The sequence below is a fragment of the Schistocerca piceifrons genome, chromosome X (assembly GCF_021461385.2).
Source record: "Schistocerca piceifrons isolate TAMUIC-IGC-003096 chromosome X, iqSchPice1.1, whole genome shotgun sequence".
In the NCBI taxonomy this organism is placed as follows: Eukaryota; Metazoa; Arthropoda; class Insecta; order Orthoptera; family Acrididae; genus Schistocerca; species Schistocerca piceifrons.
Window position 1 is genome coordinate 168,583,225 of NC_060149.1, and position 16,131 is coordinate 168,599,355.

The 16,131-nt window shown below is 40.3% G+C and overlaps 1 protein-coding gene across 1 annotated transcript in view; it reads left to right on the forward strand.

The window, feature by feature from the left end:
* Positions 1 to 13,064, forward strand: part of LOC124722997 (phosphotriesterase-related protein) — a 239,160-nt gene extending 226,096 nt beyond the window's left edge. Inside the window, exon 7 of the mRNA XM_047248171.1 lies at positions 12,779 to 13,064. Coding sequence (XP_047104127.1) covers positions 12,779 to 12,922 — 144 coding nt within the window. The 3' untranslated portion in view covers positions 12,923 to 13,064. The remainder of the gene's footprint in view (positions 1 to 12,778) is intronic.
* The last annotated feature ends 3,067 nt before the right edge of the window (positions 13,065 to 16,131 follow it).

Consider the following 16,131-nt stretch of genomic DNA (forward strand, 5'->3'; position numbering starts at 1 on the left):
AAAATCCAGTGGATGTAAATTGTCTGATGGAAAACTTTTGATTGGGATGTTGGACCACGCAATACCATCATTTGAATGAAAATTTTTGTGAATACAATTTTCCTTAACTACTGAAATTTTTTGATCTAAAGCATTTACATTATCTAGCATACGGTTTTCAACATTTAAATTTTTTTTTATCTAATCTACTGAAGTTCTGTTCCCTTTTTTCCTCTACTACCTTGTGTTGAACTCTGATGTCATTAACATTCTTCTCCTATTGCAAAGATTGTGCAACTAATTCATTTTCCAAAACAATACATTTATTTTCTAATACATTGACTTTTTCATTCACACTTTTTAATCCATCTGACAACCCATTTTTCAGCTCCGAAACCTGATTGCTAAGTTGGTCTATTAGATACTGTACCCTATCCATTTTGTCCTTGTTTTCAGTTTTCAGTTCATTTAATTGTCCTTTTAGTGAAGTAAATTTTTTTGCTAACTGATCATTAACTGCACTAAACTTGCTATTGTTATCTGTTTTTATTTCTGTTAGGTGATCATTAACTGCACTAAATTTGCTATTGTTGTCCATCTTCACTTCCCCTAATTTTAATAAATTCAACTGCAAAATATCAGTTTTCACTGTTTCTTTGCTTTCTACACTTTCACTTGGTTCAAACTTGTCTTGGCTGGGTCCGACAGCTTTCACATCTACAACACTACCCTTGTCTCTATTCATTTTGCTAGCAATCATATGAGTCCACCAAGAAAAATTAATTTTGCAAATGGTTTGTACTTATCTTTTCTGATGTTCTTCGTTGTAGTTGTCAGGTCCTCTTTCAATTCATCAGGTCCATCATTATTGATACAATATGAAATTCTTGTCACTGTTGATACAATTTTTTTTGGCAGTTCTCTGGTCTTCTTTCTTAAGGTGATTGGAATTTTATAGCTATAATTGACACAGACAAAACGTCATTATCAGTCAACAAATCGTGGCTGATGCAACCGCTTGTAATCTTACCCCCCGCTCTCACTGACTCACTCTCTCTCTCTCTTTCTCTCTCTCTCTCTCTCTCTCTCTCTCTCTCGTCTCTCTCTCTCTCTCTCTCTCTCTCTCTCTCTCTCTCTCTCTCTCGCTCTCTCTCTCTCTCCCCCCCCCCCCCCATCTCCCCCATCCCCCCCCCCCCCACCTTCTCTCTCTCTCTCTCTCTCTAAAGTCAGGCAAAGGTTAGTAGAGATTCGTGCATCCATGAAAAGATCTATGCCGGAAGCATACAACAAATACCAACATCATAGTTTAGCAAGTGATCTGGCTGAGGACCTGAGAAAATTCTGGTCCGTAAAACCACCAAGTGAGTCTCAGGTGTCGGTCCAGACACTCGTTGACCAATCTGGTGTGGCAGTCAAAGATATCAAAGCAAAAACTGAAGTTTTAAATTTTGCATTTAAGAAATTGTTCATGTCAGAGACTCATGAAAACATACCATCATTTAACCATTGTACAGTGTCTCATATGAATGACAGCAATAAGCATCCCTGGCATTCAGAAACAACTGAAAGAGTTAGAAACAAATAAGTTGGCAGGTCCAGATGGAATTCCAATTCTGTTTTACAAGTTCTACTCTACATCATTCATCCCTTTCTTAGCTTGCATTTAGCATGAATCTCTCACCCAATGCAAAGTACCAAGTGACTGGGTGAAAGAGCAGGTGACTGCTGTATATAAGAAGGGTAATTAAACAGACACACAAAATTACAGACCAGTAACAGACCAATATAGTTAACATTGGTCTGCTGCAGAATTCTTGAACATACTCTGAATTCAAGTATAATAAGTTTCCTTAAGATCAAAAAGCTTATGTTCATGAATCATCACTGTTCTAGAAAGCATCACTCATGCAAAAATCAGCTTGCCATTTTCTCACATGATATACTGCAAACTACGGACGAGAGGCAACAGGCAGATTCCATATTTCTATATTTCCCAAAAGCATTTGACACAGTACCCCACTGCAGACTGTTAATGAAGATATGAGCATTAGGAATAGGTCTGCAGATATGTGATGGCTTGAAGACTGCTTAAGTAATGGAACTCAATATGTTGTCCCCGACAGAGAGTGTTCATCAGAGACAGGGGTATCATCAGAAGTGCCCCAGGAAAGTGTGACAGGACCACTGTGATTTTCTGTATACATAAATAATGTTGTGGAAAGGATGGGCAGCAATCTGCAGTTGTTTGTTGATGATTCTGTGGCGTGCAGAAAGGGGTCGAAGTTGAGTTACTGTAGGAGGATACAAGATGACTTAGACAAAATTTCTACTTGGTGTGATTAATGGCAGCTAGCCCTAAATGTAGAAAAGTGTAAGTTAATGTGGATGAGTAGGAAAAACAAACCCATAATGTTCTAATACAGCATTAGTAGTGTGCTGCTTGACACAGTCATTTTGTTTAAATATCTAGTTGTAACATTGCAAAGCAATATGAAACGGAACGAGGATGTGAAGATTATGGTAGGGAAGGCAAATAGTTGACTCTGATTTATTGGGAGAAATATGGGAAAGTGTATTTTATCTGTAGACCACATATAGGATGTTAGCACAAAGTGTTCCTGAGCACTGTTTGAGTGTTTGGGGGCCAAATCAGGTCACATTAAAGAAAGATGCTGAAGCAATTCAGAGATGGGCTCCTAGATTTGTTACTCGTAGGTTTGAACAACACACAAATATTATGGAGATGCTTCAGGAACTCAAATGGGAATCCCCGTAGGGAAGGTGGCATTGTTTTTGAGAACATATATTGAGAAAATTTAGATAACTGGCATTTTAAGCTGACTACAGAACAATTCCACTGCCACAACGTACATTTTGCCCAAGCACCAAAAAGATAAATATGAGACAATTAGAACACAGATGGAAGCATATAGGCAGCCATCTTTTCCCCTCACTCTATTTGCAAGAGGAAGAGAAAAGGGAATGCTAGTAGTGATGTAGGGCACCCTCTGCCAAGCACTGTACAGTGGCTTGTGGAGTACGTATGTAGATGTGGATGTACATGTAGATATGTTACACCCAGGTATTTGTATGAGTCTACTGATCCCAATTGTCTCACTAATTCTGTAATCCTAGTAAACTATGTTATTCTTTTTGAAGTGCACAATGGTACATTTCTGGATATTTAAATCTAGTTGCTAGCCTTTGGATCATTTTGAAATATTTTCAAGATCCAAATGAATATTTGTGCAGCTTTTTTTCATACAGTACTTCATGATACATGACTGTATCAACTGCAAAAAGTGTGAATTTGCTGTTAATATCATCTGCAAAGTTATTAATATAAAACATGAACAGCAAAGGAACCAACAGACTTCCCTGGGGCCACACGTGAAGCTACTGCTACATCTGTCAATTACAATCTGTCCAAGATAACACACTGTGTTCTCCCTACCAAGCAATCCTCAATGCAGTCACAAATTTGGCTTGGTACCCCATATGACAATAGTTTCAGTAATAAGTGTAGTTGTGGTACAGACTCAAATCCTTTTTGGAAATTGAGAAATATTGCATCTACCTGCCTGCCTTGATCCAACTCTTTCCGAATATCATTTGAGGAAAGTGAGAGTTATGTTCCACATGATCAATATTTTCAGAATATATGCTGATTGGCATGGAGGAGGTCATTCTGTCCAAGATTTCTATTTATGTTTGAGCTCAGAATATGATCTAACATTCTACAACAAATGGGTGTCAAGGATACTGGATGGTGGTTTTATGAATCACTTCTGCTGCCCTTCTAGTAGACAGCTGTGACCTGTGCTTTCTTCCAAATATTGGGCACAGTTTTTTGTTCAAGGGATCTATGGTAGATTACGGGACCAGCCAGAAATGCACTATAGAATAAGAAGGGATTCCAACAGCTCTGTTCAGTTATAGTGGTTTCAGCTCTTTCTCAACTCCACTGGCACAAATATCCCATTTTGTGAAATACACTGGCTAAAAAAAAAAAAAAAAAAAATTAAAAAAAAAAAACAATCCAGAAGACATGGCCACTGTCAGTGTTACTTCATACACATACACAGCATTGGTGGGTATATATGAGATTAGTGTTGCAATTCTCTGTGTCAGATAGAACACCCATGAGAATCCATTTGTGTTATTAATGTTTAGTGTTATTACCGGGCCCAGCAGGGTATATAAGGGGTGTGAACAGTTTCAGATGGCAAGTGATCACTGTGAAGGACATACTCATGTGAGATAGCATTATCAGCATCTGACAGTGTTTGTAAGAGGCCTTATTGTGGGTCTCCAGTTGACTGGCTCATCGAATCATTCAGTATCCAGATTTTGGGAGCATTTGCACTGCGACATACTTGTTGTCAAGGTTCCAATTGAGCATATCTGTCACACACAAGGGAGGACTGCCACATTGTGCACCAAGCACACCATAACATCTCACATTTGCACCTGCAATCTGAGTACAAGAAGTGGTGTCCATGAAACATTCTTTATTATCATGCGCCATGGGTGAGAGGTTAGTAGCAGCTAGAATAGGGACTTTCAGTACCATATATAAGCTGCTGTTAACACCACAACATAAGTGACTGCATTTGGAGTGGTGGCATTACCAATAAGTAAGGACTGCTGATGAATGGCATTGCATTGTGTTCAGCAATGAATTGTGGTTCTGCTCTAACTCAGATGACCATCATTGGGGAGTATGACAGCAACCTAGGGAGAGGTTTCATTCTTCCAATGTTTTTGAGAGGCGCAGAATTGTTGCTCCAGGTGTCACAGTGTGGGGAGCCATCGATTATGACATCGGGTCATGGCTGGTAGTGATGGAGGGAATTCTGAGAGCACAGATGTATGTCCTGCATCCTGATGTGCTACCTCTCTTTCAACAATATTGTGGTCCCACTTTTCAACAGGACATGCTTCCACTCGTGGCATGTGTTTCTATGAACTGTCTGCATGATGTTAAGGTACTCTTATGGCCAGTAAGATCACCAGATGTGCCCCAAATAGAACATGTGTGGGACCATCTTTGATGTCAATTCCATCCCAGTATATTAAGATGAGTTACAATAGTTATGGGTCAGCTTGCTTCAGGGGAAGATATGATGTCTCTATGAAACCCTTCCCAACAGAATTCGTACACACATCCAGGCCAGGGATGATGATTATTATGATGATTTTGTGGGTGAGTCTGCTAAACAGTGAGGTCATCAGTTCCCTTCCATGAATGATATAGTGACAAGCAAGGTGAAAATCTATTGAAAAATAACAATAAATCAGAAAATCAGGTTGCTTTCACACAGAAGAATTTAAAAGACAACCCTGATGCGATGGGCATCAGAAATGCCCTCAATGAAAGTCAGATAAAACACAATACAATAAAATCAAGGATAAAATAACCAGTACATTATTTCCTTGTCCTGCCTACCAGTAATTGGGTAGTGATGTTGCGGGGTAGGTTGGTCAATGCCGAGGTGAGGATTATCTTTTAACGTAAGAGGAGTAGATAGCTCTGTGACCACCATATGCAGAGAAGGGGACAGGTGACTTTGGCTGAATGACTACTTTGAAATAATGGGTGACTGAGTCACCCTATGACACATTAAAATCTCACACCCAATGTTTTTTGAAGAGTTCCAGACATCACATAAAATCTTAAAACAAGAACCAACTTGCCTCACTGTCAGTTAAAATGGAGGGCAAGTGGGAGATCCAGACAAACCATCAAGTTGTCATATAAGACACAATCAATTAAAATATGTCACATTCACACATGTGTACCACATCTGTGACACATTGGTGGCTCCTCATGACATAAGAGAAAGCCATGCATCAGTGGTCAATGTCTCACTCTAAATTGTGTATGGGCTACTTCTTCAGCTTGGCATGGTTGGAAAGAGGGAAGCTACAATCCCACTGAAGGTTTTATGGAATGTAGCTTATTATTCCTCACTTCCAACCACTGGGCCCCCACCATCATATGGTCTTCTTGGGCACAAATGAGATAACAGCCTGCAGGGGACTGAACAGCAAGCAGAAGGTGGAAAGGAGGAAGCCTCCTTGGCAGCTGCATCAGTGAGTTTGTTTCCCCAGATTCCTATATGCCCTGGAACCCAGAAGAAAATTATTTCCTTGTCCTGCCTTTGTCATAGAAGAGCATCCTGCACGTCTTATACCATGTGAGCTGCTGGATACAACTGGCCAATAGCGAGAAGGGCACTTCTACATCTACATCTACATTGATACTCCGCAAGCCACCCAACGGTGTGTGGCGGAGGGCACTTTACGTGCCACTGTCATTACCTCCCTTTCCTGTTCCAGTCGCGTATGGTTCGCGGGAAGAACGACTGTCTGAAAGCCTCCGTGCGCGCTCTAATCTCTCTAATTTTACATTCGTGATCTCCTCGGGAGGTATAAGTAGGGGGAAGCAATATATTCGATACCTCATCCAGAAACGCACCCTCTCGAAACCTGGACAGCAAGCTACACCGCGATGCAGAGCGCCTCTCTTGCAGAGTCTGCCACTTGAGTTTATTAAACATCTCCGTAACGCTATCACGGTTACCAAATAACCCTGTGACAAAACGCGCCGCTCTTCTTTGGATCTTCTCTATCTCCTCCGTCAGACTGATCTGGTACGGATCCCACACTGATTAGCAATACTCAAGTATAGGTCGAACGAGTGTTTTGTAAGCCACCTCCTTTGTTGATGGACTACATTTTCTAAGCACTCTCCCAATGAATCTCAACCTGGTACCCGCCTTACCAACAATTAATTTTATATGATCATTCCACTTCAAATCGTTCCGCACGCATACTCCCAGATATTTTACAGAAGTAACTGCTACCAGTGTTTGTTCCGCTATCATATAATCATACAATAAAGGATCCTTCTTTCTATGTATTCGCAATACATTACATTTGTCTATGTTAAGGGTCAGTTGCCACTCCCTGCACCAAGTGCCTATCCGCTGCAGATCTTCCTGCATTTCGCTACAATTTTCTAATGCTGCAACTTCTCTGTATACTACAGCATCATCCGCGAAAAGCCGCATGGAAATTCCGACACTATCTACTAGGTCATTTATATATATTGTGAAAAGCAATGGTCCCATAACACTCCCCTGTGGCACGCCAGAGGTTACTTTAACTTCTGTAGACGTCTCTCCATTGATAACAACATGCTGTGTTCTGTTTGCTAAAAACTCTTCAATCCAGCCACACAGCTGGTCTGATATTCCGTAGGCTCTTACATTGTTTATCAGGCGACAGTGCGGAACTGTATCGAACACCTTCCGGAAGTCAAGAAAAATAGCATCTACCTGGGAGCCTGTATCTAATATTTTCTGGGTCTCATGAACAATCTGAGGAGATGAGGAATTTCTTGCCATGAACCATCTAATCTGCTCTAGTGCTCTCAGGAGAGCAAATAATTGAGAGTAATAAATTGAAAACTGCTCTGGGAGCTCTATCCTGAGGACAATAATGAACCTGTCCATGTAAACAATAATAAAATTCAGATGGTAATGTAAAATCTCATTAAATTTAATTTTAAATGTGTTGTCTGGGGTACTATTCTTCCTGTAAGCTGTCAATCTGAAAAGTGATATGGGACTCTGTAGTAGCCAGGAGGATCCCTTACTCCACCCATGGCTTGTGACACTCACCTTCAGTAATGTAAGGCTCTCCTCAGAAAGAATCCTAAACTGCCTTCTTGCCCATGGACAGTGACAAAACAGCCATTTCAGTGGCAGCTGTACAAGAGAGATGGATGCTAGGGATGCTAGCAATTTTGGAATGGATAAAGACCTGTATGCGTGGCCTACCATGAGGAGAAGACATCAAATAGCCAGCAGAGGCTCACCAGCACATGCACATAGGCTAGGAGCTGGATTCGTGTGACAAGCCCCTCTTGTGGCCTAATACCCTCACAGTGAGCCACATCCAGCATTTTGGGGTATGAAGCCTTGCTGATCTATAAACCTGGCATCCATATCCAAATCAGGGTCACACAAGAGCCTTATAAAATTGGAGCAGACATGTGCCCCCCCCCCCCCCCCCAAAACCTATGACTGACGCATTTAAGGATGTTTAAAGCATTGAGAGGTCTCTGTTTCAGTTTTTAAAGGTGTGGCAACCACATTAGCTTCTCATCAAAAGTGAGGCCCAGATATTTCAATTTTTCCTTGAAAGTGAGAACAGTGCCCCCATTTTTCAACCAGGTAAATGAAAAATTGAGCGAGAGTGATTAAAATCAATAGAAACTGTTTTCTCCCAAACAAATTAAAAACCTGTGGCATTAGACCATTCCTCCAATTGCCTGATTATCAAATGCCATTGGTGAGCATCTGTTGCAAGATGAAGGATACCTACAAGATGGAGATGATGTCCACAAACAAGGGACACAGTATGGGAAGCCTTATTGAGGATGCAATACTGTCAGTCACAATGGCAAATACCATGACACTTAGAACACTCCCTTGATCGACACCATTATGCTGCTTAAAACAATTAGACAGGACAGTCCCAAAATTGTATCTAAAATACCCGTCTGAGAGGAAAGTCTATACGAAAGTGGGCAGACATCCACAGAACCCCCACTGATAAAGATGCAACAAAATATCATGCCTCCAGGTAGTATTGTTGGTCCTTTCCAAATTAAAGAAGACACCAGTAAGGTTTTGCTTATGGTGGAAAGTTTGTTTTCTTACTGCTTCAAGTGGGGTGAGGTTATCGAGTGTGGAGCAATATCTCCTGAAGCTGCACTGGGAGCGACTTAGTAGGGACATGGCTTTGAGAGCCCACACTAGGTGTCGGTTGACCATACACTCCAGCATTTTTCCTACACAGCATGTCAGACTAATGCTACAATAACTATCACAGTTAGTCCAATCCTTCCCTAGTTTTAAAATGGGGATTAAAACAGATTCTTTGCACAAATTGGAAAAGTCTCCTGTCATCCAAATCTCATTAAAGAGCTGAAGGAGGACCTCCTTTGATTGTGGGTCAAACTTTTCAACATGTTGTGTATTATCAGTTTGTGACTGAGCAAAGTATCACAACCTACTGACAATGCAGAATCCAACTCCCCTAGAGAGAAAGCCTGGTTGCATTCCTCAGTGTTGTTGGAATGGAAATCAAAACCAACCTTCTCCTGTGTCTCATGATAATGACTGAAAGTTGGAGCCTGGCTAAAATTGGTCGTGATGGTCTTATGTAATTGAGCCATTGTCTGAGCAATGTCTCTTGGTGATGTTAGGAGACAGCCCTGCCATTGTCTGAGCAATTTCTCTCAGCAATGTTAAGAGACAATCCTCGTCCTGCGCAGCTGCTGTTGGTGGTCTTGAGTTCTGCCTTGAGATCCTTGTGATGGCAGATGTGGACCTGTTGATGGAGTTCAGGAACTCTTGTCAAGACCTCTGCTTACTCTCCTAAATTATTCTTCTTGCCCAAGCCCAAGCCATTCAAAGGTTTGCAAGGTCTGCATCTGTAGAGCACTGACTGAATCTGTGCACAGCTGCCCTCCTGTCCCTGATTACAGAGTGACACTCATCATTCCACCAAGGGATAGACTGCCTCCTATGCATTACCATTGACTTTGGGTGGGACACATCAGCAGTGCGATGGATCAAAACTGTAATGCAATTCACCCAGTTCTGGATGCCAGACCACAGTTCAAAAATGGCTAGCAGCCATCTTGGCTGTTCCTTTCAGAATCTATTCCATCATGCAGGTGGATCCGGATAGGTTATAGGTTGCTGCCATGAAAGTCATCATCCACTCCCCACTGAGCAGTGTCTACAAGATTAGGCTAGCAGAAGGAGTGACCTATGGCCAGAGACAAACCCATAGTGCTGCTAAAATACATAGCTTGACCCACATGCATCAATATGGTGTCTATTGTTTGTGTAAGATCTTCAAGTATCCGACCACTGGGGCAAGTGCTGTTAGAAGCCCCATAGTGCACTGTGTGCACTAAAGACCCCTAAAAGGAGGAAGGGCCAGGGTAATTCATCTACATCTACATCAATACTCTGCAGGCCACCATACAGCACATGGTGGAGGGTACCCTGTATTACTACTAGTCATTTCCTTTCCTGTTCCACTCGCAAATAGTGAGACAGAAAAATGACTGTCTATATGCCTCAGTATGAGCCCTAATTTATCATATTTGATCTTCATGGTCCTTATGCACAGTGTATATTGGCATAAGCAGTATCATTTGGCAGTCAGCTTCAAATGCTGGTCCTCTAAATTTGCTCAGTAGTGTTCTTTGAAAAGAACATAGCCTTCCCTCCAGGGATTCCCATTTGAGTTCCTGATGATCTCCAAACCCTTATGTGTTTTCAAACCTACTGGTAACAAATCTAGCAGCCTGTCTCTGAATTGCTTTGATGTACTCTTTCAATTTGACCTGGTACTGATCCCAAACACTCAAGCAGTAATCAAGAATAGATTGCACTGGTGTCCTATGTGTTGTCTCCTTCACAGATGAACTACAGTTTCCTAAAGTTCTTCCAATAGACCAAAGTCAACCATTTGCCTTCCGTACCACAGTCCTCACATGCTCATTCCATTTCATATCATTCTGCAATGTTACACCCAGATATTTAAACAAAATGACTGTGTCAAGCAGGACACTGCTAATGCTGTATCCAAACATTACGGGTTTGCTTTTCCTACTCATCCATATTTACTTACATTTTTCCACATTTAGAGCTAGCTGCCATTCATCACACCAACTAGAAATTTTGTCTAAGTCAACTTGTATCCTCCTACAGTCACTCAAGTTTGACTCCTTGCCATACACTGCAGCATCATCAGCAAGCAATCAGAGATTGCTGTCCACCCTGTCTGCCAAATCTTTAATGTATATAAAGATCAACATTGGTCCTATCACACTTCCCTGTGACACTCCTAATGATACCCTTGTCTCTGATGAACACTCACCACCAACCCTAACCGTAAGTCAGAGGAACTCTGCCACAATATGGTCAGGCAGCACTGGAGAATTGAAAGTCACAATAAATGTGGCAGGCTTCTTAATTTCTCTATTATTCCTTCACATACTTTGCCCTGATCCACCATCCCCTGCAATTCCCATTGTTGTTTAAGTTCTGCAATGTCAGATTTTTGTGACTTCCTAATAAGTTCCACCCACTTTGCCCTGATAGTCTCAATGAATAAGGAACTGATAAAAATGATATAATAGTTTAATAACACGATATGTATTATGAACTGCCTAATTTGTAGCTCATTACACAGCAAATTAAATGTTTTTCTTTCAGATGGGACTAATTCTCTAGCTATACAGTTTTATTAATCCATCTTTGTTGTCACAAATACTGTCTACCATGCAGTGTTTTATATGACAGTGAAAACTGCAAAATAAACAGAAGTTTTTCTCTGGAAAGTATTAAATACCACAAAAGGAAATCAGTGGGGGATGAAAACAGTGAAGATGTAATGACATGAAATTGTGTCAGTGTAAACCACAAACTATTAAGCACACTCAGGACAATGCCCACACAAACTGTTCGATGGCTATACCAGTCTGGACTGACTACTCATAAATATTTCTTGGCCAATGGCTGCATCAGAATATGCTAGGAGAATAGCCATTAAAATGTTTGTGAGCATTGACTGATATACACAGTATAGTAAAAGAGATGTGCTCGCTGATGCTTTCTGCCAATAATATGGCAAATATGAGTCAATTCAAACTGTTCAGATATACTGAAACTGCCATGTAATGAACCTATAGTGATGAGTGAAAATCAATGCTAGACCGAGACATTTCTCCAGTGGTGCTATTTCCATATACTCCGTGGGAGAATTTCTAGTAGTAGTGTTCTGAAAAAATAATTGGATATGTCAGTGACAATGAAGGCCAGGAGGCATGCTCCGAGAGCTCAATGATTAAGACAACTGTTCTTGATAAGCAGGAAGTTCAGGTTCTAGTCCCCATTTGTCATGGATTTTCTGTTCTAATTAAACTTTCATCCTATTGCAGGTTCAGCAAATCTGAGTGATTTTCACAGGTATTATTGCATTTTCACTGATTTTGTTCCCATCAATCTGCTCATTTGTGTCTGGTACATTTAGTTCTTCTCAAACATACCCCTTTTGGCACACTAAGCCATTGTCGTCTGCTGACATTTTAAACTAGTGATGCTATTCCCACTTCCTCTGTTCAAAAATCATTGATGGAAATAGTGAAAATAAAAGTTTGAGTCAGCCTGTGGGTGTCCTCAGATATCTTGATGGTTAAGATGGCTGGTCATAATAAGTTGGAAATCTAGATCTGAATCCTGGTCTGACTTGGATTTTCATTTGTTACTACAGTTTCAACAACAGGCCTCTCATGAATGCTGACATTCATCATATATACCATTGATGAAAAGCTTTTGGGTTTCCAGCCATAGTATTTTAACATGACCGCCCAGCTGGAAACCCAAGAGCTTCTCATCAACAGCAGCCTTACAGACATACAGCTCACACACTTGCTAAATGCTGCTGTTTATTTTCTCACCTTTGTATTATGTTCAACATTGTTTACTAGTTATTTACTGAATACATAAATGTCAGCTACAAGTAAAGTGTCACATAAGGCAAATATTGTGTAAATAACTGTAGAAATTGATAACAAGTTCCCATTTAGCTACTTTACACTAAAGAGTTTTGGAGAAGGAGCAAGAAATAATTGTTTAAAGCCAATAACAGCTTTTAGATTTGAAAAATTAAATTGGATAGCACTGTTAATTATTTTATGTTTCAGGTTAAATTTGGAGGTCATGGATTTTCACACATCATAAATAATGTTATACCCAAGATGGAAATAAAAGGCATTGAAAGAGAAAAAATAAATCAGATACTTATGAAAAACCCCCAGACATGGCTGTCATCAAAAGAGATAAGCTAAAGAATAACTGGTTGAAAGTTGGTGCCATATTTCTGGATATATAATGCAGTTGTTATGAATATAAAATGTCGTATATTGTGAAACTGTGTATTCATGTGTACACAAAATAATTCAGCTTCAAATAAATGGATGTCGTTTTTTATGTCATATCTCTTGCAACATATCAAAAACATGTGCAGACACATACACATGCACCCAGTGGTTGAGAAACCCTTAACTGAGTTTTGTATATTACAGTAGAATCCAAAATTTGGTTAATTGGGAAAAGAAGAAATGGAACTGAGATATGTTCGACAATAACTCAAGGCTTCCTCAGACATCAGAATTGTGCTACCTGTATAAGAAAGGAGTACACCCCATTAACAATAAGAATGTGATTTAAACATCTTTTAATTGTTCTGCACTATGTCCTTAAGGTATTTGTACATTTGTTATGCGCAAATGATAGTCTTTTAGTGAAGGTAACAATTTAATGTCACAAAGATGCCATTTGAACTCTGAGAGATACAGCACATGCTTCGATTGTTCTGTTACGGATGGGTGATGAAACTGACCATGTCCTTTCACAGTAACCATCATGGCATTTGCCTGGAGCAATTAAGGAAATTATGGAAAACCTAAATCAGGATGCCTGGACACAGATTTGAACAATCACCGTTCAGAATGCGAGTCCAGATTGCTGACCACTGTACTACTTCACTTGGTGAGAGTTTTATAGTTCCCTATTTAGAACATAAAAGTAATTTATTAACACTTGTTGAATGCACTGAAACTCAAGATAAATGAAACACTGTTCATATGTATTGCTAATCCTGGGAATAGTCCAGGATTACAAAGAGAAAATAACTGGCAGTAGTGCAGCCTGAATTATGGTTCCGGAAACCGCTTGTAGGTGAGGCACATATTAATAGCTTACCTGAATGGTATTAATCCATTGACAAAGATGATGTAGATGGATATGACTACACTGAGCTTATAATCAAGCCCAGTTGTAACGACAACACCCTAAAGCAGGGCTTCCCAATGTGTGGTCCGCGGACCCCTTAGGAGTCTGCCGGCTCTTTCTAGGGGGTCCGCAGCCACCTTTCACCAAATCATGTAAAATAATGAGTAAAATTATTGAATAAAACTGTGAAAATCAAATTCATCACTTTTTTTTTCTGAAAAATGTGTACTTGTACTTCAGGTCATATTCCCAAGCATCCTCTGCGGTTCCTAAGTGAGAATGCATACACAATTTAGTGCCGAAGAATGCGGCTTCTCTGACCAACTGTTTTGCAACAATATGGGGGTCATTTGTGTGCCGGCTCACGGTGCTAGATGCGCTGAAACTTTTTACGCATTCGCGGAGCGAGCTTTGTCGACCGATCACAGCGCTCGCTGGCACGTATGTGGCCCCAGGCATCATTAAATGTTAAACTTGCTTTGTCAGTGCACTACCTATTTTATAAGTCGATTTTTGACCAGTATATTACTTCTAACATGGATCGGTGGCAGAAGTCAGGATCATTGAATAAGGGTGCAGTTTCTCCACTGCCTTCGCAACAAGGGAAGTTTCCAGTTGAAATGAATGAGGAGGGAGGACGACCAAAGGAAGAACAATCACAAGAAGCTCCACAGCAGGATTTATTATGTGAAAATGCTGCAAGTACTCCATTGGTTGCAATATCCTGTGGAAGTGGGATAACCAAGAGGCGTAAGTACAGTGAAAGCTATTTAGAAATGGGATTTATGGAGACAAAGGAGGGTAAAGCTCAGTGTGTAATTTGTGCGTAAGTCCTTCCAAACAGTTCAATGGTTCCAGTTAAATTGTGCCGTCATTTTGAAGGCACTCACCAGGATTTCCAGGCTAAAGACATTGATGTTTTCAAAAGGAAGAGTGCTGAACTAGCTGCTTTTCAGCATTGCATGAAAACTCATGCAATAAAAGCTTCTTTCTTGGTTAGCTATCGAGTGTCAAAAACAGGAAAAGCTCATACCATTGCAGAAAATCGCATAAAGCCGTATGTTAATGATATTGTTTCTTGCATGCTAGACAAAAAGGCAGTAAAGCTTGTATCTTTGGTGCCATTATCAAACAATACTGTTAAGAGACGCATTGTTGACATGTCAAATGATGTGAAAGACACTCTTGTTTCTCACACCCAACACAATTCATTTTCTCTGCAGACAGATGAATCCACTGATGTTGCAGGATTAGTGGTTTTATTGGCTTTTGTCCATTATGAATATTCTGGATTGTTCAAATCTGTGTCCAGGCATCCTGATTTAGGTTTTCCTTAATTTCCTTAATTGCTCCAGGCAAATGCCATGATGGTTACTGTGAAAGGACAGGGTCAGTTTCATCACCCATCCGTAACAGAACAATCGAAGCATGTGCTGTGTCTCTAATGGCCTTGTTGTTGATGGAACATTAAACCCTAATCTTCCTTCCCTTTTTTATCAAAACTTTCCATGACAAATGAATTAACTTCATGGTATTTACTGTTCACACAGGTACTGTGCTGCACGAGTGCATAAAAGTAAAGTACAGCTATCAAGTGAGAGCAAACTTCCCAGATAGGGTGGTGAGACCAGAATATTACACTGAAAATCAGAGTTCAAATGGCATCTTTGTGACATTAAATTGTTACCTTCACTAAAAGACTATCATTTGCCCATAACAAATGTGCAAATACCTTAAAGACATAGTGCAGAATATTGTGCAGACCACTACCTGCCAACACAACAGGTGCTGAAATATTCCGTCGATGGGATGATTTTTAAGGACTAACGAAGTTTCGTGGTCTAATTGCATAGATGTGTGCACAGATGGTGCAAAAGCTATGACGGATCCTACAGGTGGAGCAATAACAAAAATAAAAGAAAATGCCAAGAATTGCAGCAGTAGTCATTGTGCTCTCCACGGATATGCTTCAGCTACGAAACAAATGCCTGTTTCATTCAAGAAAGTTTTAGATGAATGCATTCAAATCATTAACTACATGAAATCAAGGCCGTTGAAGTCTAGACTTTTTACAACACTGTGTGAAGATATGGGAAGCCTTCATCCTTCCCTGCTTCTCCACACAGAAGTGAGGTGGCTTTCACGTGGGAATGCACTCTCTTGGTTGTACAAATTAAGAGTATAAGTCTTTGCTTTCCTTTTGGAGCATAACACCAAATTAGCAGACCTTATTAATGACGAAAATTGGCAGTGTATACTTGCC